Source organism: Electrophorus electricus, chromosome 24, assembly GCF_013358815.1.
Source record: "Electrophorus electricus isolate fEleEle1 chromosome 24, fEleEle1.pri, whole genome shotgun sequence".
Classification (NCBI taxonomy): Eukaryota; Metazoa; Chordata; class Actinopteri; order Gymnotiformes; family Gymnotidae; genus Electrophorus; species Electrophorus electricus.
Window position 1 is genome coordinate 10,327,445 of NC_049558.1, and position 12,500 is coordinate 10,339,944.

General features: G+C 45.8%; 1 protein-coding gene across 1 annotated transcript; it reads left to right on the plus strand.

The window, feature by feature from the left end:
- The first annotated feature begins 8,340 nt into the window (after positions 1 to 8,340).
- mafba (v-maf avian musculoaponeurotic fibrosarcoma oncogene homolog Ba) lies at positions 8,341 to 12,034 on the plus strand. Its single transcript, XM_027024526.2, has one exon. It carries the CDS (start codon positions 8,745 to 8,747, stop codon positions 9,960 to 9,962), a length of 1,218 nt encoding a protein of 405 aa, XP_026880327.2. The 5' UTR covers positions 8,341 to 8,744; the 3' UTR covers positions 9,963 to 12,034.
- Positions 12,035 to 12,500: the final 466 nt, after the last annotated feature.

Consider the following 12,500-nt stretch of genomic DNA (forward strand, 5'->3'; position numbering starts at 1 on the left):
GGCCCCCGGCGCTTGGCGGGCCCCTCTGCCCAGCGCAGGGTCATTCATCACAGGTCTGGCCCTGGAGCCTGCAGGCTGCTGTCAGGTGTCGCCAGTGGCCCCTTTGTGCCGCCCCACAAACAAGTGTTGGATCAGCAGAAGTCTATTAAAGGGTGGCGGGCTTTTCCCGGCTCTCGTCAGCGGGTCAGTGACTTGGGCACGCCGCACCCCTGCACGCTGCGCTGGACTCTCTTTGTGCCGTGACACAGATCCCACAAAGATTAATGATTTTCACCAGTTATTCTCCCTCTCTCCCTCTCTCTCTTTCTCTCTCTACCTTTTTCTCTCTCCCTCTCTCTCTTTCTCTCTTTGTTTCTCTCTCTCTCTCGGCTTCTGCCTTGCTATTTTTCATTCAGACCCATTTCTTCCCTCTTTTCTCTGGGTGTGTTCTGAACTCTGTTGATCCCTCTGTTTGTCTGAACCTCTTCTGGGCTGTTTGCCAGACATTTATTTCTCTCTCTCTCTCTCTCTCTCTCTCTCTCTCTCTCTCTCTCTCTCTCTCTCTCTCTCACTCACTCTTTCTCTCTCCCCCTCTCTTCCATTTTCTCTCCCCTTCTCTTTCTCTCTCCCCCTCTTTCCCTCTCTCTCTCTTTCTCTCCCCCTCTCTTTCATTCTCTCCCCCTCTCTTTCTCTCTCACTCTCTCTCCCCCTCTCTCTCCCTCTCTCTCTCACTCCCTCTCTTTCTTTCTCTCTCTCTCTTTCCCTCTCTCTCTCCCTCTCTCCCTCTCTCACTCCCTCTCTCTCTCTCCCTCCCTCTCTCTCATTCCCTCCCTCTCTCTCTCTCTCTCTCTCGCTCTCTCTCTCTCTCCCTCTTTCTCTCTGTCTCTTGCGACTCTCTTTCACTCATGCCCTCTCGTCCAGTGGTGCACCCTCATCTTGTCAGAGTAGTGTTTAGGAGTCATGGATAATCCCATTTCAAACCTCCACGATGCCCACATGCAGTTCCTAATCCCAGCAGATTAGCAGCTGGATCCAGCACTCCACCTCCCCTCTCCCACTTAAGTGGATTCTGTTAATGACATGTTCACACCTGTGTTTTATTTTGTGATCATCTTGCTGTGGCGACTGACAGCGGGGACCCAAACAGCAGCAGGGAGAATCAGAGCTGCTGTAGTCTTCTGTGCACCAGGGACTTTTATTATGCTTTCTGTAAATCCTTTTGAAATGCCTTTCTGTATGTTGAGAGAATATAACACTGCAGAGTGCTCTAGACGTAAATAACTTACATAACAAACTTTTCCTCACTTTGCCTGTAGAACAGAACTGAATTAAAAGGCAGACAGTATGAAAGACTGAATGAAACCTTTTAAATATCAACGTTTAAGGACAGAACAGACTGACTAAAGAGGAAAGGAGTGGACTGTCCAGCCAATCAGCTTCCACTGCAGGATGCATCATCAATGAAACTAGGACACTGGAACCCAGAACACTGGAACCCCCACATCTCCTTCACATCTCTAATCTCTCCTCAATCTGCATCTATAAAACAAACATGTCTGAGTAGACGTGATGAAGAAACATGATGAACATGTTGGTCTTCCTCTGAACCCAGAAGATCTGAACCCAGAAAATCTGAACCCAGGACTCTGATCCAAGGACTCTGAACCCAGGAGCTTGGTGTCAAAGGGCCAGTACATGCAGACACTTCCACAGAGTGATCTCCCATAGAGATAAATAAATGGAAAATAGATAAAACAGTGCAGTAGACAAGAAGTGCAGTGTAGACAGGCAGTGCAGTAGACAGGCAGTGCAGTGGACAGGCAGTGCAGTGTAGACAGGCAGTGCAGTAGACAGGCAGTGCAGTAGACAGGCAGTGCAGTGTAGACAGGCAGTGCAGTAGACAGGCAGTGCAGTAGACAGGCAGTGCAGTGTAGACAGGCAGTGCAGTAGACAGGCAGTGCAGTACACAGGCAGTGCAGAGAATAAATGCATTTGACATGAACAGAACATATTCTACAGAAAGAAAGTAATCAGTTCATTTCTGTGTTCATACTGAGTTAATATTTTATATAAAGGTTCCTCCCATTTTGAATTAGCTTGTACACTTCATAGACTAAACTGCTCACGTCCAGCTGGGTGTCATTTCTTCACCTGTTCATTCATTTGTTCACCAAACGTGTGTTTAAGCAAAGCAAATCCACACATGAGCGAGTAATCTCTGATCTGGGGTCAGCTCTGTGTTAACTCCCTGCACTGAATGATTGTAGTCTGTGATCTGGGATCTGCTCTGTGATAACTCTCCCTGCACTAAATGACTGTAGCCTCTGATCTGGGATCTGCTCTGTGATAACTCTCCCTGCACTAAATGACTGTAGCCTCTGATCTGGGATCTGCTCTGTGATAACTCTCCCTGCACTAAATGACTGTAGCCTCTGATCTGGGATCTGCTCTGTGATAACTCTCCCTGCACTAAATGACTGTAGCCTCTGATCTGGGATCTGCTTTGTGATAACTCTCTCTGCACTAAATGACTGTAGCCTCTGATCTGGGATCTGCTCTGTGATAACTCTCCCTGCACTAAATGACTGTAGCCTCTGATCTGGGATCTGCTCTGTGATAACTCTCCCTGCACTAAATGACTGTAGCCTCTGATCTGGGATCTGCTCTGTGATAACTCTCCCTGGACTGTAGCCTCATAATTAGAAACATCTAGAACACAGAGGCAGGGCCAAATCCATAAAATGCCCCCTCTCTCTCTCCCTCTATCTCTCTCTCTCTCTCTCTTTCTCCCTCTATCTCTCTCTCTCTCTCTCCCTCTATCTCTCTCTCTCTTTCTCTCTCTCTCTCTCTCCCTCTATCTCTCTCTCTCTCTCTCTCTCTCTCTCTCTCTCCCTCTAGCTCTCTCTCTCTCTCTCTCTCTCTCACTCTCTCTCTTTCTCTCTCTCTCTCTTTCTCTCTCTCTCTCTCTCTCTCTCTCTCTCTCTCTCTCTCTCCTGTCCTATTCATTATGTTATGTTAGTTTCTTAGTAGTTTATATAACCATTTACAAAATAATAAATAAAAATCACAGAGGTAGGTCTAACGCATTTATGTGTTATGGGTTATAAGGGAGAAGCATATTTCTCAAACACATCGCTGAGATTAGAAGACTAAAAACCAGAAGAATTTGTTTTACCGGAATATAACCGCCAGGGGTGCCAGACACTAGCAAATGGCGCACGCACACACAGCGTTTCGGTGTTTCTCTGTCCGGTACCTGAGCCGGTAAAGTTTGGGTTGGACGGGAGTGACGCGTTAAGAACGGTGAGCTCTGCCGCGGTATCACTAGACCCGTGCGCGCGTGTGTGTGTGTGTGTGTGTGAGTGTGTGTGTGTGTGAGTGTGTGTGTGTGTGTGTGTGTGTGTGTGAGTGTGTGTGTGTGTGTGTGTGAGTGTGTGTGTTTATTAGTGTAAACTACTGCTGTCCCCGTTCTATCGATTTTCTTTTTCATATTTATGAGGCCCATCTGCACTTATCTGGCCGCGCGCTCCCGTTTTAAAGACTTGCTTTAGGTTGTTAGATCCTCTTAAAAGTAGACGCTGTTTACGTGCACGCGATATTTTAATAATGCATGTTTCAGTCTAAAAATCGATCTCGTTTGAGTAAACAAGAATGTCTGAGTTAGTCAGTAAGTATTCAATCTTAAATTAATGACCTCCATACAGATAAGTGACTGTTTTCCACAGACTTTAAAAACCTGCTTCTTGGAGCATCGTTTGTTCCACCCTCGGCTCTGACTGATGCACTGATGCTGCGAATGGCCAGGATAGTTCTGGATTTTTTTTTTTTTTTTTTGGGGGGGGGGGGGGGGGGGGGGGGGGGGGGATTTCTGTCAAATGTGCTTTTCGATTTTTTTTAGTTTATTACTGATCAGTCGTCAGGGCTGTTAGAGGAACAACATTTGATCCAAATCCGTTTATTTCGACGATTATGCTCTGAGACCATAATAACAGAATAATACATTAATCGCGCGGGGTTCTGCGATAGTCAATTATTTATATTAATATTCGTCTTTTATCGGAAAGCATCGATCCGGACGAATTACGAGGTCAAATACCTCTACAGTGTGCGTGTGGTTGGTGAATCAGTTAATTTATTAATAAAAAACAGTTCTTACAAACGATGTTACGAACTTACAAGTGTTGCTTTTTATTCACGTTCTCTCTGATCCACAGAAAAGCATAAAAACAGCGATATCATTTTTTCATCTAATAATGTATAGTCTGTTCAGTACGGAAACGTGTGCCCCTCTCTATCGCGCGCGCACTCTCTCTCGCGTTCTCTCGCGCTCTCGTCTTTGCCTTTAGGAACCGCAGTTTGGGTTGTTTGGTCAAAAGTCCTGCTAACAGGTCCAAACGTGTCTCTGACCCGCATGCTTCGATTAACCGGTTATTGAAATGAACCTTTCGATTAACCTTCTCGTCGTGATCCGGCCTAAGCGGGGCTCGCGATACTGGTGACGTGAGGACACGTTTCTAACGCTTTGTCATTGTCCGGGCGCGCGACTACACTGCTCAGGCTCCCTCTTACACACACGCGTGCGCGCACGCGCACTTGGTCATTAGCGTGGCTCCTCTCCTCTTTGCCTAAATGTTATAGATGGTGTCTTATAACTGGTGTGTTATAGATGATGTTTTATAGCTGGTGTCTTATATATGGTGTGTTATAGCTGGTGTGTTGTAGCTGGTGTGTTGTAGATGATGTGTTGTAGATGAGATGGTGTGTTGTAGCTGGTGTGTTGTAGATGATGTGTTGTAGATGGTGTGTTGTAGCTGGTGTGTTGTAGATGGTGTGTTGTAGATGAGATGGTGTGTTGTAGCTGGTGTGTTGTAGCTGGTGTGTTGTAGATGATGTGTTGTAGATGGTGTGTTGTAGCTGGTGTGTTGTAGATGGTGTGTTGTAGCTGGTGTGTTGTAGATGATGTGTTGTAGATGGTGTGTTGTAGCTGGTGTGTTGTAGATGGTGTGTTGTAGCTGGTGTGTTGTAGCTGGTGTGTTTTAGCTGGTGTGTTGTAGATGGTGTGTTGTAGATGGTGTGTTGTAGCTGGTGTGTTGTAGATGGTGTGTTGTAGATGGTGTGTTAAATTGTTCAGGTTAAGCATTACTCCTGGAAGAGAAGACGGATGGCGCGAGACACTTTATGCTGCGTCACACTTTATGGTCATATGTTAGGAAACCGCACAGAAATCCGATAAATGAACGAATTACGTCACATTCTTTTCTTTTTCGATGACATACGTACCTGACTTGGTGTTGCAGATTCTGGCGAGTCGTCCCCATTTTGCTTCACCATTCCAACTCCGATTATACATCCACAGTTCAAAACCTCGCTGGCTGTGAAACAGCAGCGCCGCGTGTAGCTACGGGCCCGGTTGGCCCGGTACACCAGTGCAACGTCCGTCGGCAGCCCCTGCAGCACAGTGTCCTGCAGATCACCGCAAACGCCAAGAGATCCACGCGGTGGCGGCTTGACCACTGCTCAAAGCAACATTTCTGGGGTGGTTTTATTTCTCTTTTTCACTCCTAAAGCTGGTAGGATGGGACGCTCATTAGGCTAAATAAGCGGACATCACCACTTTTTCTTCGCTGTCCATAAGCACAGTGATCACTTAATAGAACATTAACCAGCATATGTTGCTGACACGCGCCTTTTGTAACGTCTCCTCTCCATTACCAGCCGCTATTACCGGGGGAGGGGGGGGGGGGGGTGGGGGGGGGGGGGGGAACGCACGGACAGGTTTGCGTTTACTGGAGAGCGTTAGTACGCGCTAACGGCCCCGGCGACGCTGAGCGAGAGCTGGAGCAGTCGCGCATCGCCGCAGAGGTGAACCGTTTCTACTTCATGCACTGTGTGTTTTCCGTGGATTAGTGTAAACAGGAGTTTTACTGCGAGTTATGCACGGGACGTCGTTGTTAAAATAGCAAGTAGTGTTAATTAAATATATTATTAATGCGATTTATTAGAACTTTGTACAAGCAATATAATGGACAAACAGAGTTGGGTAATTATAGGCTAAAGGTAATAATAATAATAATAATAATAATATTCAACCTTTATAAAATTGTATTCGATTGTAAAACCTTTCCCAGTGAATAAGTGGCAATGTTCTCTTAAGCGTCATTAAATGCACATTATAGCGCTCCGTTCATCGCTTTTGACAGGTCGCTGCAAGCACACGGAATTGTGGAAATTTACTGTCGCTGGTCTGATTCTTCTTTCCATCGCTTCTTGTAAGAAAACGTGTTAATACGTCTTCTCTCGATTATTTAGTCTGAGTCTGAAATGTACTGTATATAATAACTATGATAACTATATATATATATATATATATATATATATATGTATGTATATGTATATATATATATATAATATCAGTTATACATATATACACACGTTAATTTTATATATATATATATATATGATATATATAACTATGATATATATATATATATATATATATATATATATATATATATATATATATATATATATATCATAGTTATTAGTTGTTAACATATATATATAATAGTTATCAGTTATTAACATATATATATATATAATAGTTATCAGTTATTAACATATATATATATATATATATATATATATATATATATATATATATATATATATATAAATAAAATAGTTATCAGTTATTAACATATATATATAATTTCAGACGTAGCTACTTGCCAAAAATGCAGTTGTGTGTGCAAACGCGCGAATCTAAATAAAATCCTGCAGAAATCTCTGAATGATCTTGCTAGATTTTCTCCGCATTCGAATTGATACAATCCAAAAATCTGCAAATAAACGCATTACAAAGTTGGATGGTGCAACTCATAGGAAGCATGCTTGGCAATTATATATAATATACTATATGCTTCTTAAATATTATATTTCTGTAAAAATCAATTAAAATGTACTACTATGGCTCTCCTTATAATGTTTTGACTGTGTTCTCGTGCAGGAGCCCGTCGCATCCATGCATTAAATACCTCATTGCACGTTTTCATGTCATCTTGAATCTTACTGTGTGTAGTGGTGATTTACTGCTGTCACCCATCCTGGTACTCTTTTTCAAAATCTCAAAATAAACGTATTGATTAAAAAACGGTTCTTTTGCTTTAGTAAATGGATGTCAGAGTTTTGTTCTGTACTTGCAAATTAAGCAGCACTAACTGTATTTTGTCAGTGCAACGGCGCTATTTGCGTAACGGGATGTACGTGTAGCCCTTAATCTCGTAGGGGAAATGCGCGAGCTAAATTATTCCGACGGGCGTCCGACGAATATGTTTGCAGAAATAGTTTTTTAAAAAGAGTTCACATAGTTTAAAGGATGACCACATGGGGGCAGCGTTTGGTGACTTTTCCAGGCTTCTTCACAGTGACCCTGTTACTGGAGACCCTATCGCACGCGTGTCTCCAGAGTTGCAATAACAGACAACAGACTTTCCAGTTATCTCATCTGGAGACACACGCGGCTTCTCTTAGAAGGGCTCGTATAGGTAAGGACTGGCCGAATACTGATCCGGATTAGCGCAACAAATGCACCATATTCATTGGTTGAGACGCTAGAATCACTCATGTCTAGTGCGTCTCCATTAGTCTTAATAACAGACGTGTATTAAACAACAAACACTGGACACACGTTGCCTGTTTGAAAGTGAGGACATACTGAAACTGTAACACGATGTAACTGTACTCCTAAAGTAATGAAATTATTACGCACACCAGCAGACCGTGACCGTGGGTTGGCTTTATGGGTTCTGACCAACGGATTAAGTGGTCTTTTATTCCATGTCTCACTGCGCCCAGAGCTGTTGGGGATGCTGTCCCTACCCATCTACAGCGTCCGTGACTTAAATGTCCACAGTAGTCGTTGGATATGACCAGGACTGTGTTCCATGGCCTTGTCTATGATAAACGTTTGGTGGCGTATTATAGAAAAATGCGAGAAAAGACCTACGGCCAGTGAACTTGTGCCAAACACCTAAAGCAATAATATCGAAAACGCCGGTGACTGGCGGGCCACTGGCACTGAAAGCAGCGTTGCTACAGAGCGTGTCCGCGCGCAGCCGAAGCGCAGAGCGCGAGGCATTCGCAGCCACTCTCCCTTTCTCACCCCCACCTCCTCCTCGCGGAGTCGCCTGACTCGCGCTGTCAGACGCCCTCCCTCCGCTCCTTCCCCGTGTTATGTTAATAAGCGCGTCCAGCGACGCTGGTTGGACGACGGCGCGCGGCTGCGCCCACCTTCGCGCGTGACATCAGCCCGAGCTGTAACAATAAAGGGCGGCGCGCTTCTCCCTGTAGCCCACAGTGGGTACTCCGGAGTGGGTTGTCTAAGGAAGCGAGCCGATATCTCTGCGGTGCAGAGCTGGAACGCTGCTCTCCTAGCGGAAAACACGAGCCTCCGGTCCACCCGTTTCCCTGCACCCGTGTGGCTTTCGCACGTACCGGGAGAGTTTCTAGTGGAGGGACGGGAGCCCACCTCCACCACTCGGTATTCGTTTTATTTATTTGTTGAGTTTAACTTGGCGAAAGGAGCCGATATTGTACTTCTGCACTGAGACTGTCTACCTTCACTCTGTCTACCTCTTCTCCTCGTCGCGTGAGTAGACTGTCGAAGTAACCCGTATGATGCAAATTCCAACGTCTTTTGCTGTGCATTAGCCAGAAAGTTTTTTTCCCCCTTTTTTTTCGTCGTTAAACACTTCGAGCGTCGCTGTATGCTACACCATTCGCGTGCGTCGCGTTGGAGGACTTACAAAGACTACTGCATGAGAAAAGACGGGGAAGAAACGCAAAAGTCTGTTTTTGCGACGTTGGCAAACACTTTCGCGTATCTGCAGAACAGAGACACGATGAGCGCTGAACTTACTATGGGGCCCGAGCTCCCGACCAGTCCGCTGGCGTTGGAATACGTAAATGACTTCGATCTGATGAAGTTTGACGTGAAGAAAGAGGCCCTCGCGGGGCTTGAGCGCTCCAACATACGCCCGTGCAACCGACTCCAGCCCCAGGGCTCCGTATCGTCCAGTCCGGTAAGCACGCCGTGCAGCTCGGTGCCTTCCTCGCCAAGCTTCAGCCCCACGGAGCAGAAGAGTCACCTGGAGGAGCTGTACTGGATGCCGAGCGCCGGGTACCCCCAGCAGCTCGATCCGCAGGCACTGAGCATGACTCCGGAGGACGCGGTGGAAGCGCTGATCGGCGCCACGGCCCACGGACACGCGCCGCCGCCGCACGTGCAACAGCAGCTTCAGCAGGGGGGATACGAGGGCTACCGAGCCGCGCATCACCACCACGGCCACGCGCCGCACCACCACCACCAGCCGCCGCCGCCGCCGCCGCCGCCGCACCAGTACGGGATTCCCCACCACGCCGACGACCTGCCGGGCCATCCGGGAGCGCACGCGCACGCTCAGCACCACCCTCACCGCCACAGCCAGGACGCCGACAGCCCCTCTCCGCACTCCCCCGGCGGCCATCAGCAGCTACACCACCGTCCCCATCCCCACCACCACCACCACCACCACGCGCACGCTCACGCGGGCCAGCAGGTCCACCACAGCGGCGGGGCCGCGCTGAACGTGGAGGACCGCTTCTCCGACGAGCAGCTCGTGAGCATGTCCGTGCGGGAGCTCAACCGCCACCTGCGCGGCTTCTCCAAGGACGAGGTGATTCGCCTGAAGCAGAAACGCCGGACCCTGAAGAACCGCGGTTACGCGCAGTCGTGCCGCTTCAAGCGCGTGCAGCAGAAGCACGTGCTGGAGAACGAGAAGACCCAGCTCATGACTCAGGTGGAGCAGCTTAAGCAGGAGATCAACCGGCTGGCCCGCGAGAGGGACGCGTACAAGATGAAGTGCGAGAAGCTGACTGGCGCGAGCGGGTTCCGCGAGGCAGGGTCCACAAGCGACAACCCGTCCTCGCCAGAGTTCTTTATGTGAGTTCGTGTCTTACGCCTGGCAGCTGGCAGGCTGCTAATCCACTCACGATTAGGATTATTCTAACAACAGCTGTATTCATATTAGAAAGAGTTACCCACAGAAGTAATAACCGCATATATAATCTCCTTCCACTTGGCAACTGAAATACAAAGAAAATGGTATAGTATTTAGTTGATTTTTTGTTTTGTTTTTAGATTTACATCTTTGTAGATTAGTTGCTACTAAAGATCGGATTTTTCCCTTTTGCGAGAGATTATATAGTCTGATCAGAACTATGATTTTATCCAGTGTGTCTCTCTTCTGGTAGAACACTGGATAACATCTTGTGCTCAGGAGAGAAAATAAATATAATGAAAGGAGATTTTCGCTAAGAGGAGAGTACTTTGGACCTTTCGTACCTCTTGGCCCAAAAGTCAGACTTGTCATTTGAGAACAATACAATATGCAAAACTTTTAACTTCTCTCCTAACAACGAGTCCCCTGTAACTTCGACAGCGGAAACAGGGGGGTCTTTTATGCAACCTCTCACTGGTTTATTGCCTGCTTGGTTATATAAAGATAGATATTACAACAACTAAAAAAATCTGCATTAAAATATTAATCCTGCATGCTGGACATGTACGGTGATAATTTCTATTTTGTACTTTCTTTTTTTCTTCGTGTATCTTAAACAGCATGTGTTTGATCTCGAGCTTTCCCGTGACTCTGTCTGGGACTTTAGACATGAAATGGTGACCATATCACGGCGACTGCGCGTGCAGTCTTAACATTGTTTGGGGTTAATTTTGGCTTGTAAATACATGCAACAGCAAAATTGAAAAAAAAAAAAATATTAAAAAACATTGAGAGATTGTTTTAAATCGTTGGCAGTTTTGTTTAATTTGGGGAGGGGGACTGAGTTCCACAAACGGGCATTTTTGCAGTTGCATCTAAAGTCAACAAACTTTGTATATTAAGTGCACTTTTTTGGATAATGATTTTGGTTTTGGCTGTTTTCATTTTGAGTTTTTTTGCAGACCGCCCTCAAGGAAAACAAAGACACAGATCCTAACAGGCTAACGGGACTCGTTAAATCCAGACACGGCAGACTGCTGGAGCTAGAGACGTCCTCTGCGTTACGAAAGCAGTGCAATAACAGGCAGTTTAATCAGACACATTAAGAAGCCATGCAATAACAGGCAGTTTAATCAGACGCACAGTGAAATTCCTTAAGGAGCATATTATTGCTCTATAAATAACTCTCGCGACACAGAGGCATGCGCCTCGCGCCGTGTTATTGTGGTGTTTATTTCCTTTGGCGTTCATCGCCCGCGTCCGGTAGAAAAAAAACCGCAGTTTTGTCATATTGCATAATCCATGCCAACGATATAATCTGCTAATCCGAGCAAGATCTGTAGGTGTAGCTGGTTTCATTTTACCTAGACGTGCAGGACGTCGGCGAACGCCTTTAACTATCCTTTCTCCCACTTTCATGAACTGAACAATATTTCCAGAAAGAGTATCAGAGCACTGAAGGTCGGTTGGAGTGCGCTCTTAAATCAGGGTTTTGGACGATTGCGCGGGACAGTTTTAATGAGCATTGTTAAATGTTTTCCTGTATTTTTTTTCTGCCGGTCAGTAAAAAAAAGGGATTCAGGTTTTGCAAAATCTCAAAATGAAAATTCTATGTATGTTATCTGTTCTGTTTTGTTGTTATTATTATTTTTTTCGAGATTCTGGTTCTGCTGGCCGGATTCATAGGTGTGTTATTTTTAATGATTAAATTAACAGACTGTCAGATCATACTGAATAAGCATGGTGCTTGCATTTAAGATTATAGCGGAAACGTCGCGCATTTAATGATCTTTTGTTACTGATTCAACTGTGTTGAAATCAAAACTACAGCAGCGGGTTGTTGTGCTGTTTCTTCATTTCACGTATGACGCGAGGGGATCAATTTTCAATCCTGTTTATATAAATGAAAAAGTTAAATTTGGACTGTTCCATTCAGGCTGGTTTCTGTTTTGTCTTATTTTTGTTGTTTTTTGAAGAAATGGTTTCCTATTTTGCTTATTAAAGTCATCGAAATGGCATTTATTTGGTGTTTTTTCTTTTAGTCCGTTTGTGCGTGTGTTAACTCGATCATAGCGGTCTGGGGTCCGCGCAGGGGCCAAGGTCACCTCGGTAACCTGCGCAAACCCCCTAAAAGCGGGGCGAGTTTTTCATCTGCGGTGAAGATGTCAGTTCTGTACAACTTGACTTGTGTATAAAAGCCTTCCACACTACAGAGGAGGTGATCGTGCTCATTCAGCAGGCCATTACGGTAAGGCGGAGCTGGGTTCTTCAGCGCTTGTGCATCGTTTGAATCAATATTACATTTTAATTCATAAATAAATGTAATTATGACATAGTAATCTGTTCTGATAAACAGCCTTAAGAATATCCCAATGTAGGCCGTGGAGAGCGCGAGACTGCAGGCCGCGCGGTGTTGCGACGGTAGCAGAGGGCGAGGTGCGCGCTCCGAGTTTCTGGGAGTTCAGCCTGCAAGCTCTGACGCGC

Coding starts and splice junctions, on each gene's coding strand:
- mafba (XM_027024526.2), top strand. CDS start 8,745: ATGCTACACCATTCGCGTGCGTCGCGTTGGAGGACTTACAAAGACTAC.